The sequence below is a fragment of the Protopterus annectens genome, chromosome 3.part1 (assembly GCF_019279795.1).
Source record: "Protopterus annectens isolate FY-2018-M chromosome 3.part1, PAN1.0, whole genome shotgun sequence".
Lineage (NCBI taxonomy): Eukaryota > Metazoa > Chordata > Ceratodontiformes > Protopteridae > Protopterus > Protopterus annectens.
Window position 1 is genome coordinate 719,103,622 of NC_056732.1, and position 18,972 is coordinate 719,122,593.

General features: G+C 40.3%; 1 protein-coding gene across 5 annotated transcripts in view; it reads right to left on the minus strand.

Annotated features, from left to right (window-relative positions):
* The window catches only part of CARMIL1 (capping protein regulator and myosin 1 linker 1), a 4,434,936-nt gene that overhangs the window by 1,322,699 nt on the left and 3,093,265 nt on the right, over positions 1 to 18,972 (minus strand). For all 5 annotated transcript variants that reach the window (XM_044067077.1, XM_044067074.1, XM_044067073.1 and 2 more), the window contains 2 exons: positions 17,090 to 17,189; positions 16,951 to 17,005 (listed from right to left, as the gene is read on the minus strand). In XM_044067077.1, coding sequence (XP_043923012.1) covers positions 16,951 to 17,005; positions 17,090 to 17,189 — 155 coding nt within the window. The remainder of the gene's footprint in view (positions 1 to 16,950; positions 17,006 to 17,089; positions 17,190 to 18,972) is intronic.

An 18,972-nucleotide genomic window follows, 5' to 3' on the forward strand; every position in this document is an offset into this window, starting at 1 on the left:
GAGAGTGCATTTTGAGGTTTAGACTTCTAGCATTAAGTAGCAGCATTACCTTCAGATTTTGCATGCTTGTATCTGTTACGGTGGTGGTTTTATCCTTTGAAGCTTGCCTAAAAAAGGCACTATAGGGGTGGCAAAAGCTTTAGCCAGTAACCTGAATCCCAGGGGTGACAGATGCAGACCATCTCTGGCAAAGCATCGTGGTTTGTCGATCATGTCTTCCCAGGCAGACAGATACTGGATCCCCTTTGAATGACACCAGAAGCTTAGCCAACTGTTGAAGTCAATCATTTTGTCCTTATACTGTGGTATCATTCTGGGCGAAGGCAGGATGATACTCAGGGCTAGGGTCATACCTGACTGGGCCACAAGATCTAAGAGCTCTTCCATGTCTCTTTTCATGTAGTCCAGGGAGGTACGTCTCAAGTCATTCACTCCAGCATGGACAATGACAGAGTCATATTTGCACTTGTTGTGGAGTGACTTGTGTGAATCCGTTATGTGGCAGATCCTGGCAGCGGACAGTAATTTTTTCCTTGTTCAGCCTGGTGAGTGGGACATCAATGTGCCTGACTATAGAGTCACCTATGACTAAAGTGTTGGGTACATTGTCTTGCCTTAGGGGCTGTTGTTGGGTGGCACACTGGTGTTGTGAGCTATGTGTCACTTTAGTTGTGACTGGTGTTTGTTTGCGTTTCAGCTTTGGAGGTCCTTGTTGCTTGGGCAGGTTAATGTTAAGGGCCTCCGCATATGTGGGTTTAGTGTTGCTATGTGTGGGTGATGATGGTGTGGGTTTTGAAGGGCTATGAGTTGCTTGAGGTGTAGTGCATGTGCTAACCTTCTCCTCTTGACTGTCTAGCACAATCTTGGCCGGAGAGAGCTTTGCTTCCAGTTTGGCTATGTAAGTGCACCTCTCGCAGGTTGTAGTGTTGGGTGGTAGGAGGACAGGATTGTCTGTGTACATGAGGCAGTTGCCGCATTGCCCCAGTATGCCCAGATTCCCCAGGTGGACAGGAGAAATCACCGGAAGCTGACCCTTGGACATGCCCATTTAGGTGCTTCTTTTTGTAAAGTTTAAGAGCAGTTTTCCCTTACGTTTGCAAGGTACTTTGCAATTATAGGCTGTTTAGTGCCTACGATTAATTTCTCCTTATTGATAAGGAAAGTTGAGTGCTTGTATCAGTTTCAGGCTTCCTAGTGCTTTCCAGCAGGTTCTAGAGCAAGTGCTAGTCACAGGGGTTCAGATTTGAGTGCTACTACTGAGAAACCAGCTAGTTTTAAGGGACAATTTGAAGAGCAGACATTCTGGCACCTGCAATAGTTTAACTGTAGCCTCGCAGTGCTGCACGATTCGAAAAATGTGCAAACCACGCATTTTTTATATATATATATATATATATATATATATATATATATAGAGAGAGAGAGAGAGAGAGTGACATATATATATATATACATACACACATATATATGGATTCACTTCACTTGACCGAAAACTAATTTGACAGAAAAAAGTAGTGGCAGTGTATATGACCTTTTCACTACTGCAGTGCGACCCTGGAGTTAGTTAGTATATATAGTTAGGGGGGTGTGGGGGGCAAAGCCCCTCCCCATCTACGTTGGTTAAACACTATTTACTGACCCTCAACAGGCACTGGATGATATAAAACCAAGCTAGGTGAGGGGCTTTGCCCCCCTTCACACCGCCAATGTGAGGGGCTTTGCCCCCCCTCACATCCCCTAACTATATATACTAACTCCAGGGTCACACTACAGTGGGGAAAAGGGCATATACACTGCCACTACTATTTTTGGTCAAGTGAAGTGAATCCATATATTCATAGATAGATATATATATATATATATATATATGTGTGTGTGTGTGTGTGTGTGTGTATATATATATATATATATATATATATATATATATACACACACACACACACATACATATATGTATGTGTATATATGTGTGTGTAATTTTTTTTGTTAACACTCCAGAAACACCAAACCATTTTATTTACTTCTCCCCTTTTCAAAACAGATGACTGAATATTGCCATACTTTTTCATTCATGACTTCAACTTGTGGAGCATTCAAGGAGCCTCCCTCCAGGTGGAAGTATACAGTTTTACTTCTTCCTAAAATGTCATCACACAAGTCACCCTCCAACTAGAAGATGATGGGTACACATCCACTGTAGAGTCTGCCTGACAAAATATCTACTTACATGTGTTACAGATTGCAGACTGTGAACTATATACTTGTGTGCACTCCTTTTTCAAGTGGAATTCTGAGATTTTCAGTCTATTCTACTGACCTGTGTTCACATGTATAAATGCAAATATCCACCTATCAATAACATTAATACAAGCAACTGAAACAGCAACTCAACCCTATAATGAATATTAAAATTTATACATCAGGTGACACAATGGCAGAATTGTTAGGCAATTTGAGGGAAGAAGACTTGTTGCCATACACAAAGACACAGCCAAACAATGAGGTGCAGTAATGAGTACTAATTCGAGAAAATCTTCACAACCATGTATGCTGGATGGACAAACACTGATATACCAATTAATTTTTATTTTAAGTTTGATGGGGTGGTACCACTACCACCACTGCGATGGGGGATGTACCCACTGCCATCATCATGGTATCTTACACCAATGAGGTTTGAATCCCACCACTACCAACAAAGGGTGAAGTAACAGCAAGAAAAAAAAAATCACACAATTCACCAATTACACGTTGGCCCCAGGAGCCTAAATGGAACATACCCTGCACTCCCCTAACTATGAGCTTCCAGCATGCACACGCAGACAAGACCCCACATGGACCACTTACAGATCTCATCCACCAGACACACACACACAGTCGAACTAAGAACTGAAAGACCAGTGCAACTTCTTCCAAGGAGCAAAAAGTTTTTATTGGTTGAGCGCTTTCATAAAAAATTTCTTCAGAACAACTTTTTAATACAAAAACACATCCATATATACCCCTCATCAACTATCGTGTATCTCTAATAGGATTAAAACATTAATCATAGCTGATTATACACCATAAAATTTCAATTTCAATAAAGCAATAACAGAACAAGAATCACTGATGCCAGGGTAATTACAAGCATTAAGCAACAATTGCCATACCAATTCTTTTTTATCTAAATGTTCCTCAATGATCCGTCCCTGAGCATCTTTTTTAACTTGTTCGATAATTAAAAAATTAAAACTATGAGCTGCATTCTTTTCTACATGCCTGTATAAGGCGTTTGTAGTTTTTTTATTCCTGATGTCAAGAACACGTTCATATATCCGCTTCTTAAATTTTCTACTAATCTTTCCTATGTAAAATGCAGTGCATTCATTGCGCTGTGCTAAATACACTATGTTGGATCTACTTTTAATAATAATAGTAAAGGAATTAGCAGTGTTAACATACTTACAAGAACACATTTCACACTTTTCAGTGCCTACCATGCTATAACATGAAGAACTAATAGTTCTTCTTTACAGATAATTCTTAAAAGATCTTCCTTTTTTATACACTATAAGTGGTTTGTTCCCTACCTTTTCTGCTACTTCGGTGTCACTTAAAAATATTTCCCAGTTCTTGCATAAACACTCAAATATTTGATGACTATCTACAGTGAAGGTTGCAATAAAACTGTTTCTATAATTATTACTCTGCTCTACTATAGTTTGTGGTGTACCATGACCATTTTCTTCTAGATCACTTGTCTTTAAAAACGGAGTATAAAAAACACTATTTCTTTTAACTACAACCTCGTGTATATCCCTTAAAAAACTTTCAAGTACCCTCTTCTATCAAACATATCAGTACATTATTTGTTTCTACATAAAACATATCAATATTTGAAACCATTCTGGCCATACGCACCAATTGGCCCTTCACCACTGCCTTCTTTTGGTGCCTGTGGTGCCTGCTTGAAAAATGCGAATATGTATTAAAAAAGGTGGGTTTTCGAAAGATAGTAGAATAAAAATACTTACTAACTAAATCCTTCCCAATCTCAACATCTAAAAAAGGAAATCAACTTCATTAAATTGTGAAGAAAATAAAAAAAAAAAAACAATTGTATTATTGATATATTCCAAAAATTGTGCCAGTCTATCCATCGTGCCAGTCCAAAAAAAACATCACCCAAAAACCTAATATACAGTGACCAACTGTTAGCATATTCACTAGAAAAAATATAATTAAAACCCGGGGGCGCATGCAGCGTCCATTGCCACACCAGTTGTCTGCTTATACAGCTGTCTTTCAAAATAAATATAATTATTTTTTTAATACTACCTCCATTAACACATGCATTCATTGTAGTATTGGTCAATTTGCCCATAGAAAATAAATGTTGTTTAAACCACTGTAAACCAACATTTTGAGGTATTACAGAGAACAAAGCATGCAAGTCAATAGTGACAAATACATCAGCTTCATTATATGGCATGTTGTTAACTAATTCCAAAAAATGTCAAGAATCCTTGGAAATGTGTTCATAATTGACAATGCCGCAATATGTTGGTCTATCCACTGTGCTATATGATAGGTTTTGGACCTACACCCATCAACTATGTGTCTGAAAGGTGCATTTGTTAGCCCCTTGTGAATTTGAGGTATGCCGAATATACTGGCCAACACTGGTTTTTCGTTGTACGTAAAATCAAAGTCTTTTTTCATGATTTCCCCTTGGAAGAGCCTGTCCTCTAGGAGCAAATCAATGTTCCAAAATGATGCACTGATTTCATTGTGTGACACTTCATAATATTTATCACCAAATAGTAAATTAATTTTTATAATCTAAAGCATCCATGATAACAACCCTACCCCCCCTTGTCAGGTTTTATCACATATATCATGGAATCATCTGAGAGTCCAGCAAAAAACTTCTTTTCACCCTCTGTTACATTTCTAAAACTTGTCCTGTTCTTCTGTTTTAATAAATGATCAATATCTGACTAACACATTTTTTCAAACACCTGAACAGTTTTTGTTTAGGGGGGGGGGGTTGAACACACTAGGACAAAATAATTCATCATTTTTACTTGTATTACTGTCCTCAAAAAATAAAATTTTAAAAATTAACTTGCGAGTGTATAATTTTAAATCACAAATGGTATCCACTACATTAGCATGCTTATCAGGTACAAATGTTAAGCCTTTTGATAAGATGTTAGCGTGACCAACATTAAAATATTTGCTTGAAAAATTATACAACTTAAAAACATCAGCATCATTGACAATAATATTTACCATCAAATTTCTGTCCTTGTTAGAAATGTCCACAATTTCTAAATAGACATATCAATGGAATCATTCTGTCCAACGAAACATATATCACAAACATTAAGATAGACCATATTAGATTCATAATCCACAAGCCAAAGACCAGATGAAACTTTAGCCACTTCCTGTAGTAGCTGTTTGTTTTCTTGAGTCTTGCACCCTATTGAAAGCAAGTTTCCCAATCATTTTGTCGTTTCCATGCTGGTAGTTGATTTAGTTGGTTTTGTATCCATTCAGATCTCCGCAGGCCTGTTTCCCCCAAAGGGAAAGCTATATTAGCAACCTCAGTGGTGTCTCCCCTGAAGGCACTACCAGATGCTTGATTTTGATTGGTTCTTCCTCCTTGGTTGCCATGGAAACCTGGTGGACTTGAATATGTTCTCCGCCCTGCATAAGCCTCAATATCTCTTTTTAACTTTTTAAATTTGCGCTCCAAATTCTTCGAGCAATAATTATTGACAGTAGAAATAACATTAATACAGTTTGTACTATACTGATCAAATAAATTGGAGCAGCTAGATCTATTGAGTTTCTAAAGTTCACCATCAAGTTATAGAAAAACAAAAAAGTAGATAGTGTAGGGTAAATGGTTCCTCAAAAAACACAATCAATATGAAAAAGAAATAGAGGCGGCACCAGACCATGGCAAATAAAAACATAAATAGTATTTAATTCAAGTGAGCGCTTTCGCAATAGTGTTGAAGTACATAGGAAGGAATGTTACAGGAATTCCTATCTTCAGAGACAAAGTATAAATCCCTTACACATATTTAAAAACATTATGAGAGGACAGGGACTTAGGACTTCGAGATTAACAGCCAACAATGATACATTTGAGAGTGAATTGAGAAACTTGAAGGACAAATTCATTGAAAGGGTCTATGCCGCAGGGGAAATCCATAAGGCCTTGTCTTATATAGCCACTATGAGGGAGAGAAAAGGTAAACCATACTTCGAGATGGAACAAGGACACCCCAGCCAACCAACTTCAATCAGAAATATATGAGAATACCAGTTATACATTCCAGTAATGTTAGATTACTACAAGATATACTTAGTAAGAACTGGAATATATTATGTGCAGATGAACACGTAAAAGAGCTGGTAGGGAATTTCCCTCGATAACAAGAAATCTTTAAAAATACTTTTATGTGGGCCTAGGCATCATATGGAGGGTCACTACAGGAATAATGAGGGTACTTTTGGTACCTTCCCATGCCAAAAATTTAACTTTTGTATACATCTTGAAAGTAGTGGTTAATTTGCACCCCCAGACACAGGGAAAATCTTAGTATTTAAGCTAACAGCTGATTGCAATACGACTAATTTAATTATTTAGCTTATTGTTTGACATGTTGTTCTTTCTATAAAGGTATGACCACTCGTAGGTTGAGTGATCGTATGATGGAACATCTATATGATATTTCCAGGAAAGTAGATACAAATGCATTCGTGAAAGATCTCATGGAGCACGGTCCATTACATACGCTCAAATTTATGGTGATTGAGAAAGTTCCCTTGAGTAACAGGGGAGGAGAGACCAGGAAGAGGACTGAAACCAAGGAGCTAGAATGGACCACAAGAATGCGGGCCAATATGGGAAAGGGCATTAATAATAAAATATCCATTAAACCTGTTTTGGCAGGTAGTGGGTTACATAGGTAAATTCCACAATATGAATTAATAAGAAGTTATGTTCTTACCATAACGTTCCATGTGAATTGTTCATCTTGCCTTTGTTCTTACACACGGGTTCAGAGCCGATCCTCGGCTCCAAGTCGGCCGCATCACTAGCTCCGCATCTTCGAGAAAGCTCGAGGCACAGTAATATCCCATGATCCTCAGGTGCTAACCCTCAGATCTAGTTTGCTATACCAGAAGAATCCCTTTAGAACTGTGTCTTGAACACTTATAAACAGATACTACACACTGTCTGGAACCCTGCCCTCAAATAGAGGAGAAAAGATGCCATTACTAATGTACAAGAATAAGCTGAATGCTAACAATATCTAGAAAAGACTGAAAAGGAATTCAGTCAAACCTGTTCTCCCAGACCGCAGGACGGGGGATGGAGGGGGGAAATGTAAGAACAAAGGCGTGATGAACAATTCACATGGAACGTTATGGTAAGACATAACTTCTTAATGTGAAATTGTTCAATCTCGCTGTTTGTTCTTACACACGGGTAGTGTCCCTAGCTCCTTTTTCCTAGGTGGCTCAAGGGAGAACATTCCTGAGTACAGTGGAACCAAACGTCGCCCTTTCCCTGGAGCTTTTGTCTAGTTTATAGTGGGTGATAAAAGTATGTGGTTTTGCCCAAGTTGCCGCTGTACAAATGGTATCTAAAGGCAAACGAGCGGTATGGGCTGAAGAGGTAGCGATCGCCCTTGTAGAATGAGCTCTGGGTTTGAAAGGGAGTTGCTGTTTCGATTCAGCATATACAAAATTTATGCAATCTGAGAGCCATTTGGATAAGGTAACCTTCGTTACTGCCTGTCCTTTCCTTTGGTCAGCATATGAGACAAATAGTTGGTCTGACTTTCTGTATTCTTTTGTCCTATGTAAGTAAAATCTCAGTTGCCTGTGAACGTCCAATTTGTGCAATGTGTATTCTAACTTATTGGAATGGTTTTTGAAGAAGGTAGGTAGTTCGATAGACTGACTGATGTGATGAATCGAACAAACCTTCGGAAGGAAGGACGGATTGGTGCGCAAGGTTACTCTATCTGGATGAAAAAATCATGTACGGGGGTCGGATAGATAGAGCCTGCAACTCTGAAACTCTCCTGGCGGAAGTGATGGCAACCAGAAAAAGTGTTTTCCACAAAAGAAATTTTAACGGAGTTGTGGATGCTGGTTCAAATGCGGGCAACATGAGTTGTGACAGCATGAGATTAAGATTCCAAGGGGCTACTGGATTACGAAAGGGGGGGACGGAGTTGAAAGGTACCTTTCATGAAGGCTTTACAAAGCCTGTGGGACATAAGAGAACCAACTTCGCGGCCAATATGAAAATTGGATATAGCCGCCAGTTGAACCCTTATCGTGGACGTTGATGCACCTTCTTGAAAAAGTGTGGTAAGAAAATCTAGTATCTTGTGTACTGGAGCCCCGAATGGATCTATACCTTGTTTGGAGGCCCAGTGCGCAAAACGATTCCATTTGCTGTTGTACAATTTTCTTGTAGATGGTTTGTGAGAAGATACACTAATTTGTTGTACTGCAGGAGATAGTAACTCTGACCTGGCTAAGATGGGAAGCGGAGCAGCCAAGCTGTCAGTTTGAGGGACTTGAGGAAGGTGCGAGGAACTCCCGACGAATGTGTCAACAGGTCTGGCTCTGGGTCCAGCATCCATGGTTCCTCCACTTGATGAGATTGAAGGAAGGGAAACCAGATTTGTCGAGGCCAGAATGGGGCTATCAGTATTATGGTCCTGTCCAGACGTTTGGCTTTCTGCAAGAACCTGGGAATTAGTGGAACAGGAGGAAAAGCGTAAAGAAGACCCGGGGGCCAATTGTGTACCAGTGCGTCCCTGGGGACACCCCCCGGAGGGGGTAACAGGGCAAAGTAGCTTCTGCATTTGGCATTCAGTGGGAATGCAAACAGGTCGCAGCAAGGCTAGCCACATCTGCGGAAGATCTTTTCCGCCACTCGAGGTTTGAGGGACCACTCGTGAGGGAACAGGATGGCTCTGCTCAGCCTGTCCGCGATTACGTTGGAAGTCCCCGGGATGTGCGTTGCTATCGGAAAGCGTCCAGTGGACTTTGCCCATTGCCAAATTCTGAGGGCATCTCTGCATAACGGGTAAGATCTGGGTCCCCCTTGCTTGTTTATGTACCAGACCACTGACATGTTGCCTGTCTGAACTGTCACTGTTCCCTGAGGTAAGGACTTGTGAAAGTGTTGCAACGCTAGAAACACTGCCCTCAGCTCTAGAACATTGATGTGCAGGTTGTACTCCAAGTTGGACCATTGACCTTGGACTGTTTTGTCCCTGAAAAAATCCCCCCCACCCTATCAGGGAAGTGTCCGTGGTTAGAGTTGCTACCGGACTGGGTAACACAAACGGTCGTCCTAGTGTTAGCTCTTGACTGTGTATCCACCACAAGAGATCCTTCTTGCAAAAAGTTGTGATCAAGATTTCGTGAGATAGTGGAAGTTGTCGATACGACCACTGGGCGAATAGCATCCACTGAAGAATCCTCATATGCATCCTGCCTAAGGGAACTACAATAAGGGAGGTTGCCATCAAGCCTAGTACTCTTAATATTTGTCGTGCAGGGACTCTTGCTCTGGAGAAGGACCGAAATTTGATGTCTGAGGTCTGCACTCTTGGTGGGGGGAGAGTAACTCGAGCCAGGGAGGTGTCTAGCTGTGCTCCTATAAATAAGATACGCTGTGACGGCGATAAGACAGACTTTCCAAAATTCACCGTTATACCTAGCAAGGAGCAGAGACTGATGGTGTAATCCCTGGCTTGTAGAAGACGATACTCGGTGGTGGCGGATAGGAGCCAGTCGTCTAGATAAGGAAACACCCGGAATCCCCTTCGTCTCAAGTGAGACGCTACTACTGCCATGCATTTGGTGAACACCCTGGGGGCTGAGGTGAGACCAAAGGGCAGAGCGCGAAACTGGAAATGACTGGCTCCCAGCCGGAAGCGCAGATGATCTCTGGACGCCCTGGCCATCTTGATATGGTAGTACGCATTTTTGAGATCTATAGAGCACATCCAGTCGCCCTTCTGCAGAAAGGGAAGGATTGACTGTAGCGTGACCATCCGGAACTTTTCCTTTTTCACAAAGGCATTTAATTTGCTGAGGTCCAAAATTGGCCTCCAGTCCCCTGTTTTCTTTGGAAATAAAAAGAACCTTGAGTAAGTTCCGGATCCTATTTGGTCTGCCGGGACTGGCTGGATGACTCTGTTTTCGAGCAACCTTCCTATCTCTACGGTTGCCTGGTCTCGCAGACTGGGTGGAACGCCTGGGAGCTGTTTGGAGTTGGGTGGCATTCTGATGAAGGGAATGTTGTAGCCTCTGGTAACTATGCTTTTTACCCAGGAATCTGATGTAAGATTTAGCCAGGCCTCTGGGTATAAAGCCAAGCGACCCCCGACTGCCTCCACAGTAGGACAGTCGGGCCTGCACTCAGGAGTGCTGGAAGGGCTTCCCAGAGAAAGTCTCTGTCGCCCTGATTTTGTGGACCCCCTCTGCCGGCTGGGCGGAGTCTTCCATTTCTTCCCCCTCCTCTGCCTCTGGAGGGGGCGTCACTTTGGGTGGGCTGAAAGGATCCCAGAGTCTTTCGGAACCACATTTTTCCTCCTCGTTGCCCTTTAGGATAGGGTCTAGATGGGATGGAAAAACGGACCCCTACGGCAGACAGGGTCTTCCCTTCTTGTTCACACCTCGTGAGAGTCTCCTTTACTTTGGGCCCAAAAAAGGAGGCACCATCAAAGGGGGCGTTGGCAAAGGAAGACTTAAAGGCTTCTGCAAAGGAGCATAAGCGCATTCAGGATTGCCTCCTTAGGGTGATCGCTGAAGCTGCCGCTCTACTCGACCCTTCGGCTGCATATGAAATCAGCCTCATAGACGAGTTCACTATGGAGTTTAGGGTGTTAAGTTGCGCTGTCACTTTCTCGGCGAAAGCAGCATCTGTGTTTCCCTGGAGAGTATCTCCCAGTTCCTTAATGAGATCTTTCTGCAAACACGTGAAATGCGTAAGGTAGTTGAGCGATCGGATGGAAAAAGTCACTGAACTAAATATGCGCTTCCCATATCTGTCCATCGTCCTAGAATCCTTATTAGGAGGATGGACAGAGGAAGATGATTCAGACATCTCCTTCTTAGTGGCCGCCACCACCATAGTATCCACGGGAACCCCTTTTGTAAGATAAGATTTGTCCTGGGGGGCCGTCATGTATTTATTTGGCTTACGAGAGACTGGTTCCACTGTATTGGGTGTTTCCCAAGCCCTCTGGGCTATTAGATCCATGAGATCATCAAATGGCAGAGTCACCCAGGAAGTAGAAGGTTGAGTCCCAAATGCCTTCACCAAGACCGATTCATCCACAGAGGGGGTAAGGGTTTGCCAGTCTCCCCTTTGTTTCAGGATTTCCAAAATGTCTGCAAACGAGACATCCTCAGAGGGGCACCGTGGGGACCCTTCTGTTTCATCGAAATCGGTGTCAGATGTGAGAGATTCCTGGGGGGAATCGATGTGCCTCCTCTTGCACAATCGTTTCCTCGGAACATCCTCAGCGGGAGCTTCTGGGGATGCATCTGAGGAACCAGAGTCGCCCTGTGGGGACTTCTGAGGCACTGGGTCTCGACGCTTGGTAGGGGCCGAAGGCACACAAGCAGAACGCGGACCTTTTGGGGAAGGAGAAGAAGATACTGATGATGTATGTGTCTGATCAGACAAGAGCTTCCTCATGATGTCAAAGGCACCGGTGCCCCGACCCAATCCGAAGGTGGTGATCATTTCTCTGGAATCGGAACCATGGGCTCCGACACCGAGGACGGATCCGAACTGATCTGAGCCGAGGCACCGAGGGGAAGAGTCGGAACCGATATTCGACTACCCCCCCCCGAACCTAGGAAAGATCTTCGGCTCCGAGACTCTCCGGCTGGTTCTGAAGGAGTCGAGGTCAACGGAGCCGATAGGGCTACTGGAGGCTTCAGCACAGAGGGCTCTACAATCATCGGTTCTTCGATTCCTAGCTCCGATGACTCGACGGGTCTCGAAGGAGGAAGTATTGAGGGAACAGGAATAGTCTCGAGTTTCAAAACCAGCTGGGACGAAACCTCGATTAGTTTGGACAGAGCCGAGTTCTCCATAAGCTTCTGTACCACTCAGTCCACATCGGAGTCGGAAAGGGGCCTCGAAGAACGGGTCGAAGGGATTGAAGCCGTCACCGAGCGAAGGATAGAAGGCGGTGGTACCTTTGACACCGGCTCCAAGACCTGAGTCTCGGTAAGAGATAAACGCTCGACACCTGGCACCGAGGTCCTAGGAGCCGGCGTCCGAACCTGAAAAGAACTGCTCGGAGCCGATGACTTGGGCTCCGACACTCTTGAAGACTTCGACCCCTTCGAAGACTTGGATACCTGTTCAGCCTTGTCCAGGGCCTCTTGAAAATCGGGTTTAAGCAACCCTCGGTCAACCAACTTCCTGCGTCTTTCCAGCATGACCCTCCCACTAAAGGAATGACAAATGGAACAGTCTTCCTGCAAGTGGAGAGGGCCAAGACAGTAGACGCAGGATGAGTGGTTGTCAGTAATGGACATCTTCTGTCCGCACTGACACCTTTTAAAGCCTGATTTGGCTTTCTCTGACATTTTGAAAAAATATATATAGAAAAAGTCCAAAAAACACAGCACACTTAAGAAACACACTATATAAATCTAAGTGTGACAATTTTAAAAGTCTAGAATAATTATAATAACCAACAGTTTAATTCTGACCTAACATAATATATAAAATCCAAAACACACAGCACACTATAATATATATATATATATATATATATATATATATATATATATATATATATATATATATTGAAGAAAAAGAGAGTTAAGGCAAAAATTATTTAAAGTACTGTCAATCCTGACAGAAAAAACTCGCAGGCCTTAACTAGAAAAAATTAAACTAACTAATCTAATCTAAATACAGTCACAAATAACACCCCTATACTATATTATTTATTTTAAACACTAAGAAATAACTATAAGTCTATAAAAAGAAATATATATAAAGAATATAGAAAAAATATACTGGCCCGAGCCTCTCTTATGCGATCTGTTGCTAGCGGCAAACTAGATCTGAGGGTTAGCACCTGAGGATCATGGGATATTACTGTGCCTCAAGCTTTCTCAAAGATGTGGAGCTCGTGATGCGGCCGACTCGGAGCCGAGGATCGGCTCCGAACCCGTGTGTAAGAACAAACGGCGAGACTGAACAATTTCACATTTATTATTTTATTAAGTTTATGTGGCAGTTAGAACACAATATATTTATTCCTTACTCTTTGTATATATAATTGTTATAAACTACATATTATTTATTCTATCCAGCCATGGATATTTTAGGTACTTGTATACCTTTAAGCTTTTAAGTAAGGTAATTTACATAATTGATGATTCTTCATTGGTTGTTTTTAGTATAAATGTTAAGAGATGGAGTTATGTCATTGTATTGTCTGATGAAGTGGCAACACTGCTGCGAAAACGCTCACTTGAATTAAACACCTCTTATGTTTTTATTACTATAGACTGGTGCCTCCACTATTTCTTTTCCATATTCACCATCAAGTCGTTCTAAGCACATGTTGTTGTACTTTATAAACAAGCGCATTAAATCACAACCCACTCTGTCAAAAAGACAGTGTAACTCATTTAGAAATTCTACATTCCCAGCTATACCATTTGGGTAGTGCCAAAAATGTAACCCTTTAGGAACATGAGAGTTCAATATTGCTCAACAAATAGCTATTGCCCACTTGTAGTTTTTTAATATTCATGTAGTAAGTTTTCAGACTGTTTGATTTGTTCCAATACTATCAATTTTTTATGGTGGTTATTGCAAACAGGTTCATTGTCCAAACCAAATTGAAACTGGTTTACCTTCCAATCATACTGCTCATAATAGTCAGTCTGTTCCACCGTGTTGCGATTAGTTTCTCCATTTGAAAGCTGGGTGAGGGGTAGTCCCAGCGATTCCACGTTGGAAGCATTTGAAACAGAACGAACTCCATATATCTGCCGAGCAAAGGTGGTTAATTGTTGACTCACTTGTAACAGAAGTGCTGAAACATCCCCAGTATTTTGAGGTTGCTGAGTAGCTCAAACTGGAGAAAGTTCACCATTGTTGTTAAAAGACATCATCCACCAGACACACAGTCGAACTAAGAACTGAAAGACCAGTGCAACTTCTTCCAAGGAGCAAAACATTTTTATTAGTTGAGCACTTTCGTAAAAAACTTCTTCAGGACAACTTTTTAATACAAAAACACATCTATATATACCCCTCATCAACTATCACGTGTATCTCTAAAAACCAATAGGATTAAAACATTAATCATAGTTGATTATACACCATAAAATTTCAATTTCAAAAAAGCAATAACAGAAGAAGAACTTACAGAACTGAGTCTTTGGTCAAGTGCGCCCAGGCCTCTTTCTCACAGTTGTCTGTGAACCAATATCTTCCAGTGCACATTTTTCCGCAGCAATTACCTTTCACAGAAATTAATACTTCACCAAAAAAAAAAAAAAAAAATCCCAGGAGAAAGTTGTCAGAATTCTCTATAATTTCCTTTCAACTTTCTTTGTGGCACAATAATACTGCCACTATGGTGGATTAGGATCAAAGGTACCCAATTACAAGTTGCTCTTAAGCCAAATATAGTTATAACAATTAATCTCTTTCACAAGCAGTAAGCCTAAGCAGTTTAAAGGGAGACATGTGCCATACAGCTTACTAACCAATATTGTAAATAATGTTAACCTATTCTCATAAATAACAGTACATACAATTACGAGTGCCAGCTGTAAGACCATAAACGTGAATAAATGAACTTTACTTAAATAATAAAGAAAGCAGTGCAAATGCGGATTGAAATATACACAGGACGGTACACACAGGGAAATAAAAGTTAATAAAATCGGCAGGATGTAGACAGGAAAATGTAAACTCTAGATATTCAAGTTACCTGGCTCTCTCTTACTGCAGAAAAAAATCTGTCCCTGTTCTAAGTACGACAAATTAGTAAATAATCAACAAGGAAATACCTTTTTCCAGACTGATAAACCACACAGACAAATGTGATATCTTTTCCAGATTGATACACCACAAGAACAAGCCAAGATTACATCTCCCCTCAGCGCAGCATAACACATAGTTATATACTATGTTTTTCCCAGCCCCTAATGTTCATCATATACCATCTTCCTGTTGATGGAGAAAATTTAGGCCATTAACCTCAGTCTCCAGTTTAGTTTGTTTATTGTTTTTACTTCTCATACTACAGTTTCTCAGGAACAAATGCTTATTTACATCAGTCCTGCAACAACAAAATGTACCAATACATATCAATGTCTGCTGCTTTACTTGAGTCCACACTGCTGTGACTTAGTGATATGCAAGTCATTATGTCCATACGAGAATGCAGCAATTACATCTCAAAAGACAGTTGATGGTGTGTCATCTCTTTTTGTTACATTCATAAAATAATATAGCAAGTTTCGAGAGCCAACACACTTCAAAGACGTTCCCTGTTATCTTATACCCAAAGAGATAAAAGTCACACATTCATAAGCCATGAGAACAAACACACTGATCGCAAATGAATGAGAGAGAGAAAGTGTGATAGAGAGAAGAGAAAGAAAAAACTTGCATTATATGTTTAACTCACTGTTCTTTAGCCTGGCATTACCCTCGGCATCACAACAGGATACCATTTCCTATCTGTCTTCTCCTGTCTGGATGCCATGTATTCTAAAATCTCCACTCAAATCTGCTATTGCATCTCAAATCTGTTTAATCAATATGTGAGAAATGCAGCAATTAAAGGGATATTCCACCACTACAGGCTCAGTGTGCTCTTCAGACTTCAAACGCTAACTCCACCAGTCACTCAAAGTGCAAACTCCTAATAACATGGTTGTGGACCAGCCACATCAACCATAATCTCCACACAGCACAACAAATAAAGCTGTGGTCAAACACAGAGAAACATACAATCATCCATTATTTCTTAATGAAGTAAAGTTCTCCAACAACCCCTTTGTATGGGGTTCTGTCTCGTAAATCTTCAACTTAATAACTTAATAAATCTTTTAATTCTCTAGCTTAATAACCAAGTCTAATGTTGTTTGAAGTTGGATTTTTGATCCTTGAGTCCTCTATTAAAACATGCTCTAAAATCAGATTGTATTTTGGTATCAAGCCCATTAAAATCAGTCTCCAGTTGAGTTAATTTACCGTTTTTAAAAAACAGGGATACCAGCCCACCTACTTAGTTTAGCCTGAACTATCTACCATGAGTTCCATGCTTTGTAGCACCTCTGTCTCTCTACGCAAAGATTAAATCTTCAATTGCATGCAAGACAGAGTTGATCCTCTCTTCGAACAGCTCCATTATTACGTTCTCTATGATGTCAGTACAGGATAGGTCCATGTTGCTAAATTAGGCAACTTCTGCACAATAATCTTTCAACATGCAAACTGCCATCAATTGCTGAAATGTTTGAGCTTTGCATACTGACAATGCATGGTCCTTATGCAAACATATTTATTTACCATTCATGACTAGATGAATCATATTTATCAATCAGTAAATTGAAATATATGAAAAGAAAGAAGACTTTTGCAAAGGTACACTAATACTCATTCAAGAAAAAGTACAATCATTTACCCCAGATCATAACATTCACCGCTGAATCTTGAGTGTAGAGGAGACAGCAAAAATCTGAGCCCGTAGCTCACATTTCCATTCGGCCATATACAGCTGCAGAATTAAGGGACTGTACCATGTACACAGAAATAAATAACTTTGTACTGTGACAGCCTAACAAAAACAATCTGTAATACTATCTGTATTAAGACTGGGAGCATGTTTGCATACATATAACACTTACTGAATCCTCGTCTTGTATCATATGTACCAAATTATCAAGCACCGGTGCCAGGTTTCTAAAAGAAAAAAAAATGCATCTAAATATAAATAGTTCCATTTATAATTCTAAAATAAAGTGCCTCTAACCAAGAAGTACTTACTTAGATTTAATATTGTTGAAGTTCTTGCCTAATGCCAAGTGTCTTATTGACCTATTTTTGCTAAGCCAGACAATGAGGGTTGCAAGGTCAGCCTCTAAACCTGCACAAAACAAAATAGGTGGTATATTAAGGCACGCAAGTTACATTGCAGTTCTGCATCATTGTGCAAAAATACATCCATAAATATCAAAGTATATCCAAAACAAAGTGCAAAATAAACAAAATATACAAAAAGGGAACAACTCTCTAGATCCTTAACACTTTTCTCAAACAGCTTGAACATCTTTTTCATGAGCAAATATTTCACAAACATACTAAACAGAAAGGATTTCCACAATGTTAATTAGACCTAGATGCTCCTATCCTAAATACATACTCAATTCTAAACAAAGCAAGGCTTTGTTGAAGTTTATTAACCCACCAGATGCGCAACAGCAAGCCCCACCCAACACCCAGGAGCAGGCTGACATTACACAAAATTCATGAATAAACATTTTCCTGTGTTTGTCGTCCACATGAATATTCAATGGGATGAGCAAGCACATACTGCTGACCTGAAAATTAAAAGTCTTGTAACTAACTACAAATGGATTATACTGCGGTCATGTTGAGCCAGTGATAATTCAAGAAATGAATTAATAAATCCAAGACATTCATTAAAAAGCAAGTCTTGAAAAACCCTAACATCACGTTAATGGATTGAAGCTGTTACAGCCCCCCTAGTAACACAGTTAATTTTTTTTACCTACGAACAGCTTATACTGCGGTCATGTTGATAGTCTGATAATTCTAAGGCATTCATTAATAATTCAAAGAAATTAATTAAAAGCAAGAGAAACACTTTAAGATAACATTGCCAGTTAACATGTTTGCAAGAAATGCAACTGAATGTTATTATCTAACCTGACAAATACGTAAAACATTTAATAAACACGTTTCAGTCAACTACAATAGAATCACTGAGTTGCAGAAAAAAGGTTTGGGTAAGTGTTTTCTCCAATACATTTGCAGATGATTTCCTTTGGCAGTTTGGCAGAACTATTTTATATACATACTATACGTGAATATTTGTACTACACACACTACAGTAAACTACAGTAGAAACTGCCACAAGTGTAGACCGGCAGCACACCTCGTATGTGATAATCACAAAGCAATGTACGCATGATGTCACTAGCAAATCTGCATGCCATGCCAATCATGACATATTTGCATATTACACCGCAGGATTTCTGCTCGTCAATCATGCTGGCCACTCTCATTTCTGCGCATATTAGCTGGTGGGTTAAGACACTTCAATAAAGCCCAAAGCAATAGCAATGTACTCTATATATATTAAATGTAACCAGAAGATGCACTGCTAAACAAAAATAAAATAATCATAAGAAAGAAAAGCAGTATGATAGTACTCCACTCTGGATCAAAGTCACTTTAAATATGTAATTCTGACATGCGATTGTTTCTTCCTTAATGTAAAAGACAATAAATATGACAATGTTTTCTTTCTGATGTGCTCAATATTCATTTTATGAAATGTAACAAATGTTGGATTCAACACAAGAGACATTATATAGCTCGGGTACGGCTCCTGTCAGATATTATATAAATTTCAAACGAAAGCTGCATTCATATTCAGCAGAACTGAAAAAATATATGTACTTTGTTAAAGGGATAGTCCCAGGGATTTTTTGTTTTGATTCGGCCTTTGTTTACATTTTAGGTTTGCCTTTCTGAGCATGCTCAACTTTGGCTGAGGGGGTGGGGGAAGAGTACCTGGAGGAAATTTCAAAGGTGTTAGCCAAATGCCATCTCAAATTGCAGTTGTACTGGCAACATCACTCCCTGTGAGCCATTCATTAATTTAATCTGTGCATTTTACCCAT